The 12,483-nt window shown below is 43.0% G+C and overlaps 1 protein-coding gene across 2 annotated transcripts in view; it reads left to right on the top strand.

Annotated features, from left to right (window-relative positions):
• The first annotated feature begins 1,441 nt into the window (after positions 1 to 1,441).
• The window catches only part of MAP3K21 (mitogen-activated protein kinase kinase kinase 21), a 41,341-nt gene continuing 30,299 nt past the window's right edge, over positions 1,442 to 12,483 (top strand). For both annotated transcript variants that reach the window (XM_062641963.1, XM_062641962.1), the window contains exon 1: positions 1,442 to 2,270. In XM_062641963.1, the coding sequence (XP_062497947.1) occupies positions 1,532 to 2,270 (739 nt within the window). In that variant the 5' untranslated portion in view covers positions 1,442 to 1,531. The remainder of the gene's footprint in view (positions 2,271 to 12,483) is intronic.

Below are 12,483 nucleotides of genomic sequence, written 5' to 3'. Positions count from 1 at the left end.
GCTTGTAATTACCTCTCTGAATAGCTGCAAGGCAATCTCTTATATTAAAGAAAATGGGAAAAGACTGGATAGACATGCTGGTTCTGTCTTCTTTCGTTTTGGTAGCATGGTTCAGTAAGTCATTTTCTGTGTAATTTTTCTGCATGTATAACTATAAACATGGTTTAGACTGTGGGATAAACAAGAATTTATGATTTCTGATACTGTAATTTTATTTTTTTAAGTTACTGTCTTTATTTTGCAACCTTAGTCCTGTGATACACAGCTGCCAGTTTTGTATTTACATAGGGATGCACAGTGCTCTGGATGTGGGTTTTCGTACAAGAACTCACCATTCACCACGCTGGTTTACTTTGCCTGGCAGTGTGGTTTGACACCTTCCCCATGCTTTTCCTACCCACCCATGGGCTTCCGCTGGCAGCAGCCATGTCCAGAACCACAGGTGCTGCCGCACAAAGTGATCAGCTCTGAAGATGAAAACCCATCCTTTTCCGCTTCGAGCCATGCTTCCTACAGCGCTGACAAGAGGAGGGTACATCCCAGCCCACACACTTCCCTCTAACCTCCAACGAAACGACTATTGTATTTTAGGAAATGATGCATTTTTTCCACCTAAAACCAGGAAAATCTTTATCCAGAAATAGCATATACACAGCACTTTCTATTTCCAGACAACCTCTTAACTGTGTTGGATCCTTTTAGTCTGTGTGTGGATGGGGAACCAGGCATGGGGGAGAGTCCATGAGCAGTGAAGGTGGGTGGGAAGAGGAAACACGGACTGAGGAAGTGTGTTTTCTTCAGAAACTACTGTTGGTTTTTTTTTTTTCTGGTAAAGCCTCAGGACCGCACAGTGAAGGAGAGGGGAAGCTGCCGCTGAAGGCGAGGTCCAACCCTTGACCTGCTCTGCTGCTCCCGCGGGACAAAGCAGGCTGGGCCCGGCGCCTGAGGGCGGCCTGCACAGAGAGCCGCGGCCCTCCCGGAGACCACAGTCCCCACGGCACCATCCCCCGCTTGGAGCGGGGTCACCGCTGCTCCCGGCGGGGTCTGCCCGTCCCTGCCCACTATCCCCTCCCATCCCCTCGCCTCCCGCCCGCCGGGCTGGACTGGACCCACAGCCTCAGCCTCGCGACCGCCGGCGCCCCGCCCCTGCCGCGGCGGCCGGAGCCTGCCAGTCTGCGCGCGTGGGAGGGGCGGGCGCGGGCACCCACCTGCCTACACGCCCGCGCCCTCGGTTCCGCGGCCCACGTGACGGCCGGCGGCCAATCCCCGGGGCGGGGCAGAGCGCGGGGGCGGGAGGGAGGGCGAGGGGCACCGCCACTCCCCTCCCCGCCTTTCCCCGCTCGCGCTTGCGCCCTACCTGCCCGGGAGCGGCGGCGGTGGCGGCAGCAGGAGGAGCAGCAGCAGCAGCCGCGATCAGGCTGTGTGAGTCCCGCCCCTTCCCCTCCCGCGGCTCCCGCTCGGCGGCGGCAGGTGAGGATGCGGCTGGGCGCGCGCCCCCGCGTCGGCGGCCGCCGGGGCTGAGGTTGCTGCCATGGCTGTGCCGGGCGCTGGGGCGGCGGCCACCGCCGGCGGTGGCGGTCCGTGCCCGCTGTGGACAGCGCTGTACGACTATGAGGCGAGCGGCGAGGACGAGCTGAGCCTGCGGCGGGGGGACGTGGTGGAGGTGCTGTCGCAGGACGCGGCTGTGTCCGGCGACGACGGCTGGTGGGCGGGGAAGATCCGCCACCGTCTCGGCATCTTCCCCGCCAACTACGTGACCCGGCAGCCGTGCGGTGGGGCGGCTGCGGCGGGCAGCGGCGGCGGGCAGAGGAACCCCCCGGGAAGCCTGACGGAGATCGACTTCCAGCACCTGGAGCTGCAGGAGATCATCGGGGTGGGGGGCTTCGGGAAGGTGTACCGGGCCACCTGGCGCGGCCGCGAGGTGGCCGTGAAGGCGGCGCGGCAGGACCCCGACGAGGACATCACGGCCACAGCGGAGAGCGTGCGGCAGGAGGCCAAGCTGTTCTCCATGCTGAGGCACCCCAACATCATCGCCCTGCATGGGGTCTGCCTGCGGGAGCCCAACCTCTGCCTCGTTATGGAGTTCGCCCGCGGCGGCTCTCTCAACAGGGCCCTGGCCGCAGCCGCTGCTCCCGGGGCTGCCCGCGGTGGCCTCCGCATACCCCCGCACATCTTGGTGAACTGGGCGGTGCAAATTGCCCGCGGCATGCTTTACCTGCACGACCAGGCCGTCGTCCCCATCCTGCACCGGGACCTCAAGTCCAGCAACAGTGAGTCCCGACCGGGGAGCGGGGTAGCGGCGTGGGAGGGAGGAGCGGCCTTCGGGCTGCCGCGGGCGACAGAGGCGATAGCGGGGCAGTCCTCGTCCCTCTGCCCGGCGAGAGACCGGTTGGGTCTGGAGGGGGCCCGGCGTGACTGGCCCGCACGGGAAGCGAGTTCCCAGGCCTGGACGGGCCCGGTCCGGGAGCCTTGTTTCACTGGGAGATGGGTGTTGCAACTTGCTTGGGCAGGCGGCAGTTTGGTTGCCGTGGCTGTGAGCTTGTTCCGGAGTTGTTGTAGAAGGTAGGGAGAGGAGGGTTTACTTGCAGCGCACTCAAAAGTCTTGTTCTCTCGACGGGAGCTCCCTTAAAGCGATGTGGGATAAAATCCTGTGTGCCACCACGATTGCAACGCCACAAGACTTATTCTGCTCTGATGGGTTGTGTAGTCCTAGCTTTCAAAAGTACCTTGAAAGGGAAAGTTTTAATAAGGGTATTGCTTTTGTTTCGCTGCCAATCGTATGTATTTCTGTTTTAGATTGCATGCATTTACCATGCATGTAAAATTTACCCGCTTAAGAGCATCGTGGCAGAAAAGACAATAGTTTAAGAACAGTAGAAACTCTTGTGCAGTTGCCAGATTTGCTTTCAGCCGTTGGCATGGACAAAAGCACCTGAAAGAGTGAGGGAGTTGCTCAGTTCATGCTTTGATGAATCCTTGGTCCATATGTAGATGCAAGACCTTCTAAGATTTTGGCAGCTGTGATGCTGGAAGGCTGGCTTACCAGAATAGAGGTGTTTATAACTTGCCACTATAGGTGTGTTTTGAATTGGTGACCTGAAAGTGGAAATCTATGTATTTCTATATATGGTTGAGGCCATCTCAACTCTCTTTCCTTTTCATTCTGAGTTGCCAAATACACAGCAGTATGTTACTCTCTTTTTATAGTTAGGAGTCCTTAAGTGGTCTAGTAGAAATAAAAAAAAAAAGCTTCATTCAAGTTTAAAGCACTTTATTTAAAAGGCCTTTGCAAGTGTGTCTTGAAGGTCATCATGCATGGACTGTTAAGACAAGGTTCAGTCATGGGACTGTTGCTAAGGATACTTTCACTATTTGCTTAATGAAGAAAGGACCTAGCACAGCTACATTTGTGGTTCTGTTTTTAGCACAAGATGATGAACTCTTGAACCTACCGTTAGGGTGATGGCCAGCACCTTAAGTTCTAGGAAGTTGTCTGTAGGCAGCTTGTACCCTCCTAGTTTGCTGCCGTGTTTGGTGAAGTGTTGTACCTTGAATATTTACTGGCTTTCCTCAGATAAAGTGGGTTGCTGCATGCTGGCCTTCTAAGGTGACAATGGCAAAGTTCATATCTGAAATCAATTCATAACTCTGCTGTTTAGCGTAGCGCCTAGAGCTGAGTTGGTTACTGCTGTCAGCTGATTACCGTTATTATCTGTGTATGTGGGTAATGGCAGAGCATTTTAAAAAAATCTTCTGATTATAACCTCAGCATATGGGCCTCTTCACTGGTTTCATTGCTATCTCCTGTTGCACATGCAGTTAACTTTAGCTACTTAGTTTTCTCACCCATGTGTCTCAACCTTGGTGAAGTTTGAAGACAGTATTGAATGGAATCCTGTTGATCATACAACTAGATGGTAGCATTGGAAGACAATGGTGCGCTAGTAGTATAACATACTATGGTAATTAAGTTCAATAACATGAGTTTAAAATTTCTGCAAATTGTGACAGTATCACCTGTTCTGTTAACTCATCAATTCATCAAAGATTTCATTTTATTCTTTTACTGTAGTCTTTTCCACTGTGTAGTCTTGCACAGTGGGAGTGGAAAGCTGCTAGAGTTGACTGATTGGCTTGCTTAGTGTGGATTTTAACAGTTCAGCAGTGGCTACAGTTGCAAGACGGGGATCCAGCAGCACCCCTTCCTCAACTGCTCAGCGCTGCTTTCCATGAACCGCTGATGGTGGTGGCTCTGCCCTCTCCATTAGGCACCTCTAAGTAGTATACAGATGTATCAGTTTTGTACTAGCTTAGGTACTTAGAAGGATTTTTTTTTCTTTAGACAACAAATTAGAAAAATGACTGCCCTTAACATGACAGAGTAAAGAATGCTCCCCAGACTATTTCCCTAGAAAATAAAAAAGAACTAGTTTTTCCAGCCAAGGGCAAGGAGCCCCTTCCACCAGTGTATTTGATCCAGAAAGGATATACGTCTGGGCTTGCAATTGGCAGGCAATAGGCAAAGCAAGCATTTCAAAGGCAAGTGTGTTATTTCTCTCTAAGCAATTTCATGGAGTTGGGATCTATAGGGCAGCATATTTAGCATACTTTCACTGATGCTAAATTGACATGACTGGAGAGACAGTGACACAAACAGAACAGCCTTGAGAGCAGAGGGTTTTTAACAACAGTGACCATCTAGGTTTGTATGCCCAAGTTTCCTTTTGGGAGGTGGGAGAAAGTTGTTTTTTCTGCCAAGGCAAGAAAAGAGAAATAGATATTCAAATGTTTTCTGTGTTGGGAAGAAAAACTAACAAACTTGTATGTTAGGCTGAACAAAGAAGTAAAGGGTAACTCGTGTTTTGTGGGTAGCAGTTCCTTCAGTTCTGGAGTCCGTGTAAAATTATACTTAAATATTATTCAGAAATAGACAAAACAAAGGTACAAAAACCACTTCTAGCTTTAGATATACTAAAACATAGTAACCATGTCTCTAATCTTGATTTTCAAACTGAGGACTGTTTGTGCAGGAGACATGGTGAGAAGTTTCTCTTAAAAAAAAATCATCTATTTTGAGAATAACTTCCTCAGAAGTAGTTCTTATGTTCTTAGATACGCTTTATAGATTAAGAAGGTAATCTAAAATGTGAAGAAAAAAAAATTTGAAAGATTCTGAAGTTTTTCAAACCACCATGGATAATCAGTGAATTTTGAAATGATACTGTGACTGAAAAGCAGATGTTTTATAAATTGTAAAAATACCTGAATGTTCTGTACTCTGTCTCCTGGGTACAGACCTAGCCTTGATTAAGTATGAAAGCTGATTATAAAAAGGTTAAATTTTATTGAAAATAGAGACAGGAATTTATAAGTCTGGACTCTAATAGTTACATCTGTCTTTTTAGGGCATTTCACATGTTTTGCTGACTCCTTGAAAGGGCAACTTTTTTCCTCTGGGGGGGAATCAAATTGCTTTCTTCTGGGCAAGGATATGCCATTAGTTACAAGACCTGTGGTTGTTTAAGGGCTTGGTGCAGTCTCTCCTGATTCTTCTTTAATGTTCTGAAGAAAGCTGATAATATTTTCAGATAGAGTATGCAGGCGTTTTACCTTCTGAAGTCTAGCAAAGCAGTTTGTGATTCTGGGATTGATTTCAGACTGTGCAGGTCTTTTGCCTTAAAAAAACAAGACAAAACAAAAAGACACTTTACCTTGAGTGCACCAGCTTTGTGTACTTGTAGAAAGCCTTACAAGAAATTCAGACTATCTTGCTTATGGCATAGACCCATCCATGAATATGAAGTCAAGCACAGAGTTGATTCTGTGAAGATTATGTGTACTAAAATGGTGCTGATAAAGTACTCTGTGCTCATTTGTCATAGATGGATATAGGAATAGGGTTCAGTTTGCTGTAGCTTGCACCAGCTCCTCTGCCATCCCAGTATTCTTTGCAGCCCTCAGCTGTCTGAAGTGTGCTGAGTTTATACTTTTTTGAAATTGTCAAGGACAGCTTGAGTTTTAAGGATTGTTGAATAAGACCATGGACGCGACAATGCTAATGAGTGCAATACTTGAAATCTGAGGGAATCAAACATATAAGAGAACAGTGAAACTGAAATTGGACAGTCCACTTTGACATTACATTCTTCAAACTAGTCTCATGAAAAGCAGTCAGAAAATAGAAATCATTGGGTTTACCTCAAAAGGAAGTGTGATGTGGTTTGGCAGAATTGTTGAATCAGTTGCTTTTGATGTTGGAAGCTGTCTTGGAGTTTGAGAAAAGAGAGAACAAATTATCTCTGGTTCTTCGCTTTTACAGGTTATTTGCAGTAGAATTGCTCATGTTACTCTACTAAATACCTTTAAAATACGTTGGAGATGTTTTCAAGAGTTCATTAAAACTGCTTTCTCTCTGACTTCTCCACCTAGCAACTTTAAGCTATCTGTTCAGGGAGAGAAAGAAAAAGAAACTAGGGTTAAACCTGTCATCTTCTGAACTTACTTTACTGCCTGGGTGCATAATTTCTCTTTTGACTCTGTTTTGAAGAGGGAAGGCTTACTCACATGACAAGTAGAGCTCTAAAGATTACTTGCGTGTTATGAAATGTTTGAAATTCAGAATCTTCTATTGTATGGTTACCAAGAAAATTAAAAATTAAATTCTATTACAGTTGTCTTTGGTAGTTCTGAGGGAGAAATGGCTTTTCAGCAGACTTGAGCTTCAGCCTAACTTTATTTGGAAATAAAGGTCCAAGATGCACTCTGATAGCAGTGAAACTTGGAAAACTAGGGGTATGTATTTGGCATCTCCCTCTCCTCATGGTGCTTTCAGTTGTGGAACTTCTGCCCTGCTGTTCCCTTCCACATCCCCAGTGTCCCCTCTCCACTGAGCATGGTTGTCCCAGGGTGCCCACCTCCAGTACTGGGTGACTCCTGCACCTCCTATGGCAGGCTGCATGCGGTTTAATTGGTTTGAAACTTTCCTGTCTAGCTGCTAAGCTCCTACTGGCTGGCCTCTCTGAGCTCTGGAGAGCAATGGACTTTTTTTTTCCTGGCAGAACAAAGTGGAGTTCCTCTTTGGTAAGGCAACTGGCTTTCCTAAAACCCATAGCAACCTTATCTCTGAGAACATGGTATCACTTTGAGAAATGTCAGTCAGATAAAATAGTGGGACCAGAAGTTACTTAGCAGTTTAAAATTATTATGCTGTAGTTTTCCATGGTGCGTTCATGTAGGAAGTCATGGTACTTTAATGCTTGCACTATTCTTAATGACTTAAATTGCATAAAGATAAAAATTGTTCCAGGTACACCGGCTTCCTATCCCTTCTCTATGAATGGTAGTAGCCCTGCCTTGTGCTTTGCTGTAAAGATAATGCCGCAGCATTACAACATAAAAACTGGTTATACATCCTGAAGAATGTGGAGATGTATAGCAGGAAGGAGCTGTAGTTTTAATAACCTTGTCCACTTAGTATTCTTAAAAAAAAACCACACAAAACCCCCACAGAAAAACAACAAAACACCCAAAACAAAACCACAAAAAAAAAAAAAACAACACATCAAACCACTCTTATGCAAACTGTGGTAGGATTACAGATTTTTGTCAATTGGGAAGCAGCATCTCTTTTGAAGGTAATGGAATATTAAAAGTTAGCATGCCATTGAATTCTAGTAAGTTTCTCTTTTGAATATAATTATGTCACATGAAAATGTTCTACTTTGTTTCACAAAACATAGCGCCCAGTAATTTGTTTCATTATTTGATGCGTGCTCAGACTATGTAGATAGGGATTTTATTTTATTTTTTTTAGAGACCCTGAAGGCAGGTTGGATTCTGTGGGAGCAGCAAATGCTTAGCAGCCTTGAGCTATAATGTATCTTTTTCCAGTTCATCAAAGGAGATGTTTTATGTTATACTTGTATTATATTTCCTTGGTATTTTTACTTGCAGCACATAAATATGTTGTATACTTTGTGTTCAGAAAGATGCTGGAATTCAAGAAAGAACAGTTTTGAATAACTGATTGCTGTGGTTGTCTCAATCTGCAGTAGAAATAACTAGTGCTGAAATATCATAGCAGCTAATTTTCATTCAAATGATGTGTTCCAGCATTGAAAATTAATATTCAGGAACTTAGTGGTTTTAATATAGTATCTGTTAAATGAAATTTTGTGAACTACTGCTCTGTAGCACAGTATTTGTTTGTATAGTCTGTAAGCTTCCAGGGAGGAGTAACATCCAGCAGTTATTTTATTTGTATATGAGGACTTAACTGCAGTAGCCATTTATTTCACATCAGCCTCCTACCTTCTAAATATACTACTGCTTATTTGGTGTCGAGACTCTTTACATCTTTAACAGGTAGGATTATTAATTCAAGAATAATATTACTTAGATAATTTTCCGGATCTTACTTGTTTGTTCTTCATGTGTTTCTCCTCTCCCTGTCTTTGTTTGCTCTCTTTGTAAGACACCAAGTGATCTGTTTTACAGCAGTTGGAAGATTTGGATTTTTCCTTTTTTCCTGCTCTGCACTGGATTCTTTCTTAGCAGGTTTCTGCAAGAGGTTTATTTGTACCAATGTTTCTGTTGACCTCTTCATGCCCAGCAATGGGGGGTCTAGTCTGTGTGTCACACTTGCTGACCATCTTTTCTGAAAGAGAGTTCTGTTTTGGGGTAGGGTTATAAGAACTGTAGGGCTTTACATAAGAGTGTTTGTAATATTTGTATATTAGTGAAGACTTCAAGCATTACTTTGGGTTTGGTTTGTTTGTTTTCTTTTTAAAAAGCTGTTACCCTAAGGGTATGGTCACATACCTACCAGCCTCTGAAAATTGTGCTGTGCCAGCAACCTGTTTCCATAGAATTTAATAGAAAAACAGGCAGCTAAGCACCTCCCATTACCTGTTAAAATAATTGTATAATTTTGTTCATTCCCTGGAACAGTGAGAAATGCATTTAACTGCTGACTATAATGCTTGTGCAATGAGGTACCTAAAACCAAAAACCAAACAAAAACAAAAGCCCACCAAAAAACCCCAAATCAGAATGCAAAGTAGGTTGGGAAGTTGGGCATTGGTAGTATTAGCCTAGCATTAGAAAAAAATGAGATCTATCTGAGTTTCCAGTTACAGATTTCTCTCTTCCCTTCCCCTCCTCCCACTCACGTGCCCTGCCCCCCAAAATGAGGCTGCAAACGCAATGCATGCCTTTGGACCTTCTCACCAAATATTAAAAGTTTCATTAAAAAGTTCTGCAACCCCAAAAGAATAAAGAGGTGACACATCATTGTACTGTATTTGGATGTTGAATGCTGGTTTGTGGTTTCTTTGACCTTAGAAGAGAATGGCTTTTTGTTTGCAATCCGTAAGTTTTCTTATCACTAAGTACAAACTTTCTTCTAAACATGCTTCAGTGTTTCAAGTTCTGAAACATGATGGCCTTGAACAATGAACATTTGCAAGAAGTATTTGCAGCATGGGTGATTTTTGTCCTTGAATTTTATTTCTGATGGTTTCTTAAAATTGAAGTTCAGCTCAGTGACCTTCAGCAATAATGCTTCTAAAAAGTGCAGTGATTTTTTTTTTTTTCTTATTTTGAGTTTGGGGAGTGTTACTTTGGTTTGTTTTCTTTGTTTATTTAATTCAGCAGAGATGATCTATATGTAGATGCAAATATATTAAATGTATCAAATACCAATGACTTGGTTGTCTATAACAGCAGTACCAAAATAACAACTGTGTCAGAAGTGTACATTTACGGGCTGACAGTTTAAAACTAATGTCACTATTTTTACCTTATTTGACCACATTACTGAGAGCTTACCTCAGATAAGGAACTAAAAGTAAGTGAATGCTTAAATTTTGACCCACTTACTGCATCTTAAAGTTACGGGATGTATACGATAAGGTGGAAAAGTTACGTATTTGTATAATGTCACCGCCGAAGTATTCTTCCTTCTTAGAGCTTCCTGCCAAGTTTAACCTTTTTTTTTTTTTTTTTTGTGGGGGGTCATAACTCTAGTTGAATCAGTCCTAGGCATGCTAGTGTTGGCTATATAATCATGCTTTGTTCTCTTCACAGTGACTAAAATCTGTTTTGGCAGGTGTGCTATTAACTTGGACCTGATAAGTTAGCCCTCCCAAAAATGCAGGGAGTAACTGCTTAATTTCTGTGGTTCCTTATGGGACAAATTAACCCTTGGAACTGGGTATATTTTAGTATTAAATGGTTGTGCGATTTTGTGATTTTATTTTTTTTTCGTTAGGCTTAGATGCCAGTATTCGTCCTGAAGCTGACTACATTCATTTCCTTGTGTAAAAAAAAAAAAAAAAAAAAAGGGGGGGGGAATTGTACTTTTTAACTCAGTACTGTTACAGTAATTACTGAGTCAAAAGAGCAGGTTTTCCCTTCCATTTTCTCCTCCCAAGAGAAAGAGAGCACTGCCAAGTTTGCAGCGTTTTCATTTCAAAATAAGTGGTTTGCCTTTGCTGTTAAAGAAGATTAGAGTTCTTGGAAACACACAGTCCCGAGGGGCTGTTCCTCAGCTACTGAAGAAACTGCAAGGATGGAATGCAGGAATCCTTCTACCCCACAGAATACGTTTTGATTTTTCTTCTCCCTCCTAAGTTTTGGGTTTTTTTGTATTTTTTTTTTTTAAAAGTTGTCTCAAAATTTTTCTGTTTGCAGGGTGGTTTTTTTTGTTTGTTGTTTTGTTTTCCCTCCTTTATTTTGAAACAGGTTGTTTGGCAAAAATTGTTTGAAATCAGTAAGATTCTTTCAAACACTCTGTATAAAGGAAACTTGGAGCCTAAGTCAGAATTCTTTATGGAGTGTAATCTATTAAAATTCCTTGTATAAATGATTTTAAAGGAGTTTCATGTCAACTGATGGGTTTGAAGGAAACTTGGTGACTAAACTTGACTAAGCATCTACAATCAGTGTTTGGTTTCATAGCAGAGGGCGTATTTGAAGGGTTTGAGTTTTTTTTTTGTCCTCAGTTTATTCAACTTGTTCTTTTCAGTGGTAATTTTTTTCAGAGATGACTTTACAATGAAAAAAGTAGCAAAGCTGGATTCTATCTGTACATCTCTGACTAAAGCTAGATGTAAAAGGTTAGCTCTATTAATTCTGAAATACTGCTTGTCTTCTCAGTACAGCAGCTGATGTGTGGCTTCATTGAGCAGCTGGCTGTGCAAGGAGGCTTCCCCACCCATCTCCAGGCATAAGTTTTCCCCTCTTCCATGTGTCAGCAGAATCTCTGCTTGCATGGTCAGTAGCTCAGAGTTAAATCAGCTGAGGGATCCAGCAGAAAACTACTCTAAGCTGTTTATTTGTAGGCTTTAGTTTTTGCTGAGCTGTCTGGCTAGTTGAGTCTCTCAAGACTAGCCAGTTGCTAGACTGTGAGTGGGGAGGGGAAGCTGTCAGGATGAGGGGTTATAACTGGAGAGGAGATTAAGATAAGTATTTTAGTGACAGCAAGCTCTTATGGTCTTGATTGTGACATCAGCCTATACCCTTACGCTTCAGTTTGGGTAGTAAACTTCACCTTTAAAGGTAGAATGTGGTTTTCAGTGTTTTTAATGTTTTTGTGTATGTATTTAGTATAAATTTTTCTAAACTTTAATTTTGAAGTGGCTTTTTTGTGTGATAAATATTTTAATTTCAGTGCATCAAATGCACCTTGATACACATCACAAAAAATAAAGCAACAAGGAAGTACGTAATTGCTGACTATAGTATGTTACAATCAGGAAAAGTATGCCAACTATGTAAATACTTCCGTGTATTCAGAAGCCATGTATGCTCCTGATTAGCTTGAAATATTAAATTGCATAAAGTCTTGTTCTATTTACTTAACCCTCCCTCTCCCCCCGGAAGATACTATAAAGTATTCTTGGGGTGGGGTTTTTTGGTGTGGTTTTGTTGTTGTTGTTGCTGTTGTTTTAATTAGGTCTTGAAAAAGTGATTTGACTAATGATAGAATGAGAACTCGTTAGTTCTGAAGGAAGGTAACCTCTGTCACCTCTTGCCCCGGATGCTATTTTTGAGATTATGAACCTCAGCTGCATTGCCCTGTTGATTTCTGTGTGTTGTATGGCATATATTGATTTACTTTGTTTTGAAAGGAATATCTAGGTCTTGAATTTTGGGTTAGGGAAGTGATTAATATGTGTTCTGAAAGCTTCTGTTGGAGGAAACTGTACCTGATACATTATATGTTGGCTAGGACTCCTTTTGCAGTTTGAATAAAAAAGCTTTACTTTGCTTTACATTTTGTTTCTTTAGGAACGGGAAGGAGTTCTTTAAAATAACTAAATCACTATTTCATCACAAAGGTGCTGTTCTTTAAAGAATAGGTACACAGCCACTTTGTTCTGTAGAGTTTGAAACTAGAATAATATTTTAGGAATGACTGATTCACCACCTATTATTGCTAGTTGTTCTTAGGATTTCTTTCTAATCTACCTGGATTTTGGT

This window comes from Pezoporus occidentalis, unplaced genomic scaffold (assembly GCF_034315485.1).
Source record: "Pezoporus occidentalis ecotype Australia unplaced genomic scaffold, CSIRO_AGI_Poc_V1 ctg7, whole genome shotgun sequence".
Taxonomy (NCBI): Eukaryota; Metazoa; Chordata; class Aves; order Psittaciformes; family Psittacidae; genus Pezoporus; species Pezoporus occidentalis.
Note: the sequence above shows the minus strand (reverse complement) of the source record. Positions and strands in the feature narration are given on the sequence as shown.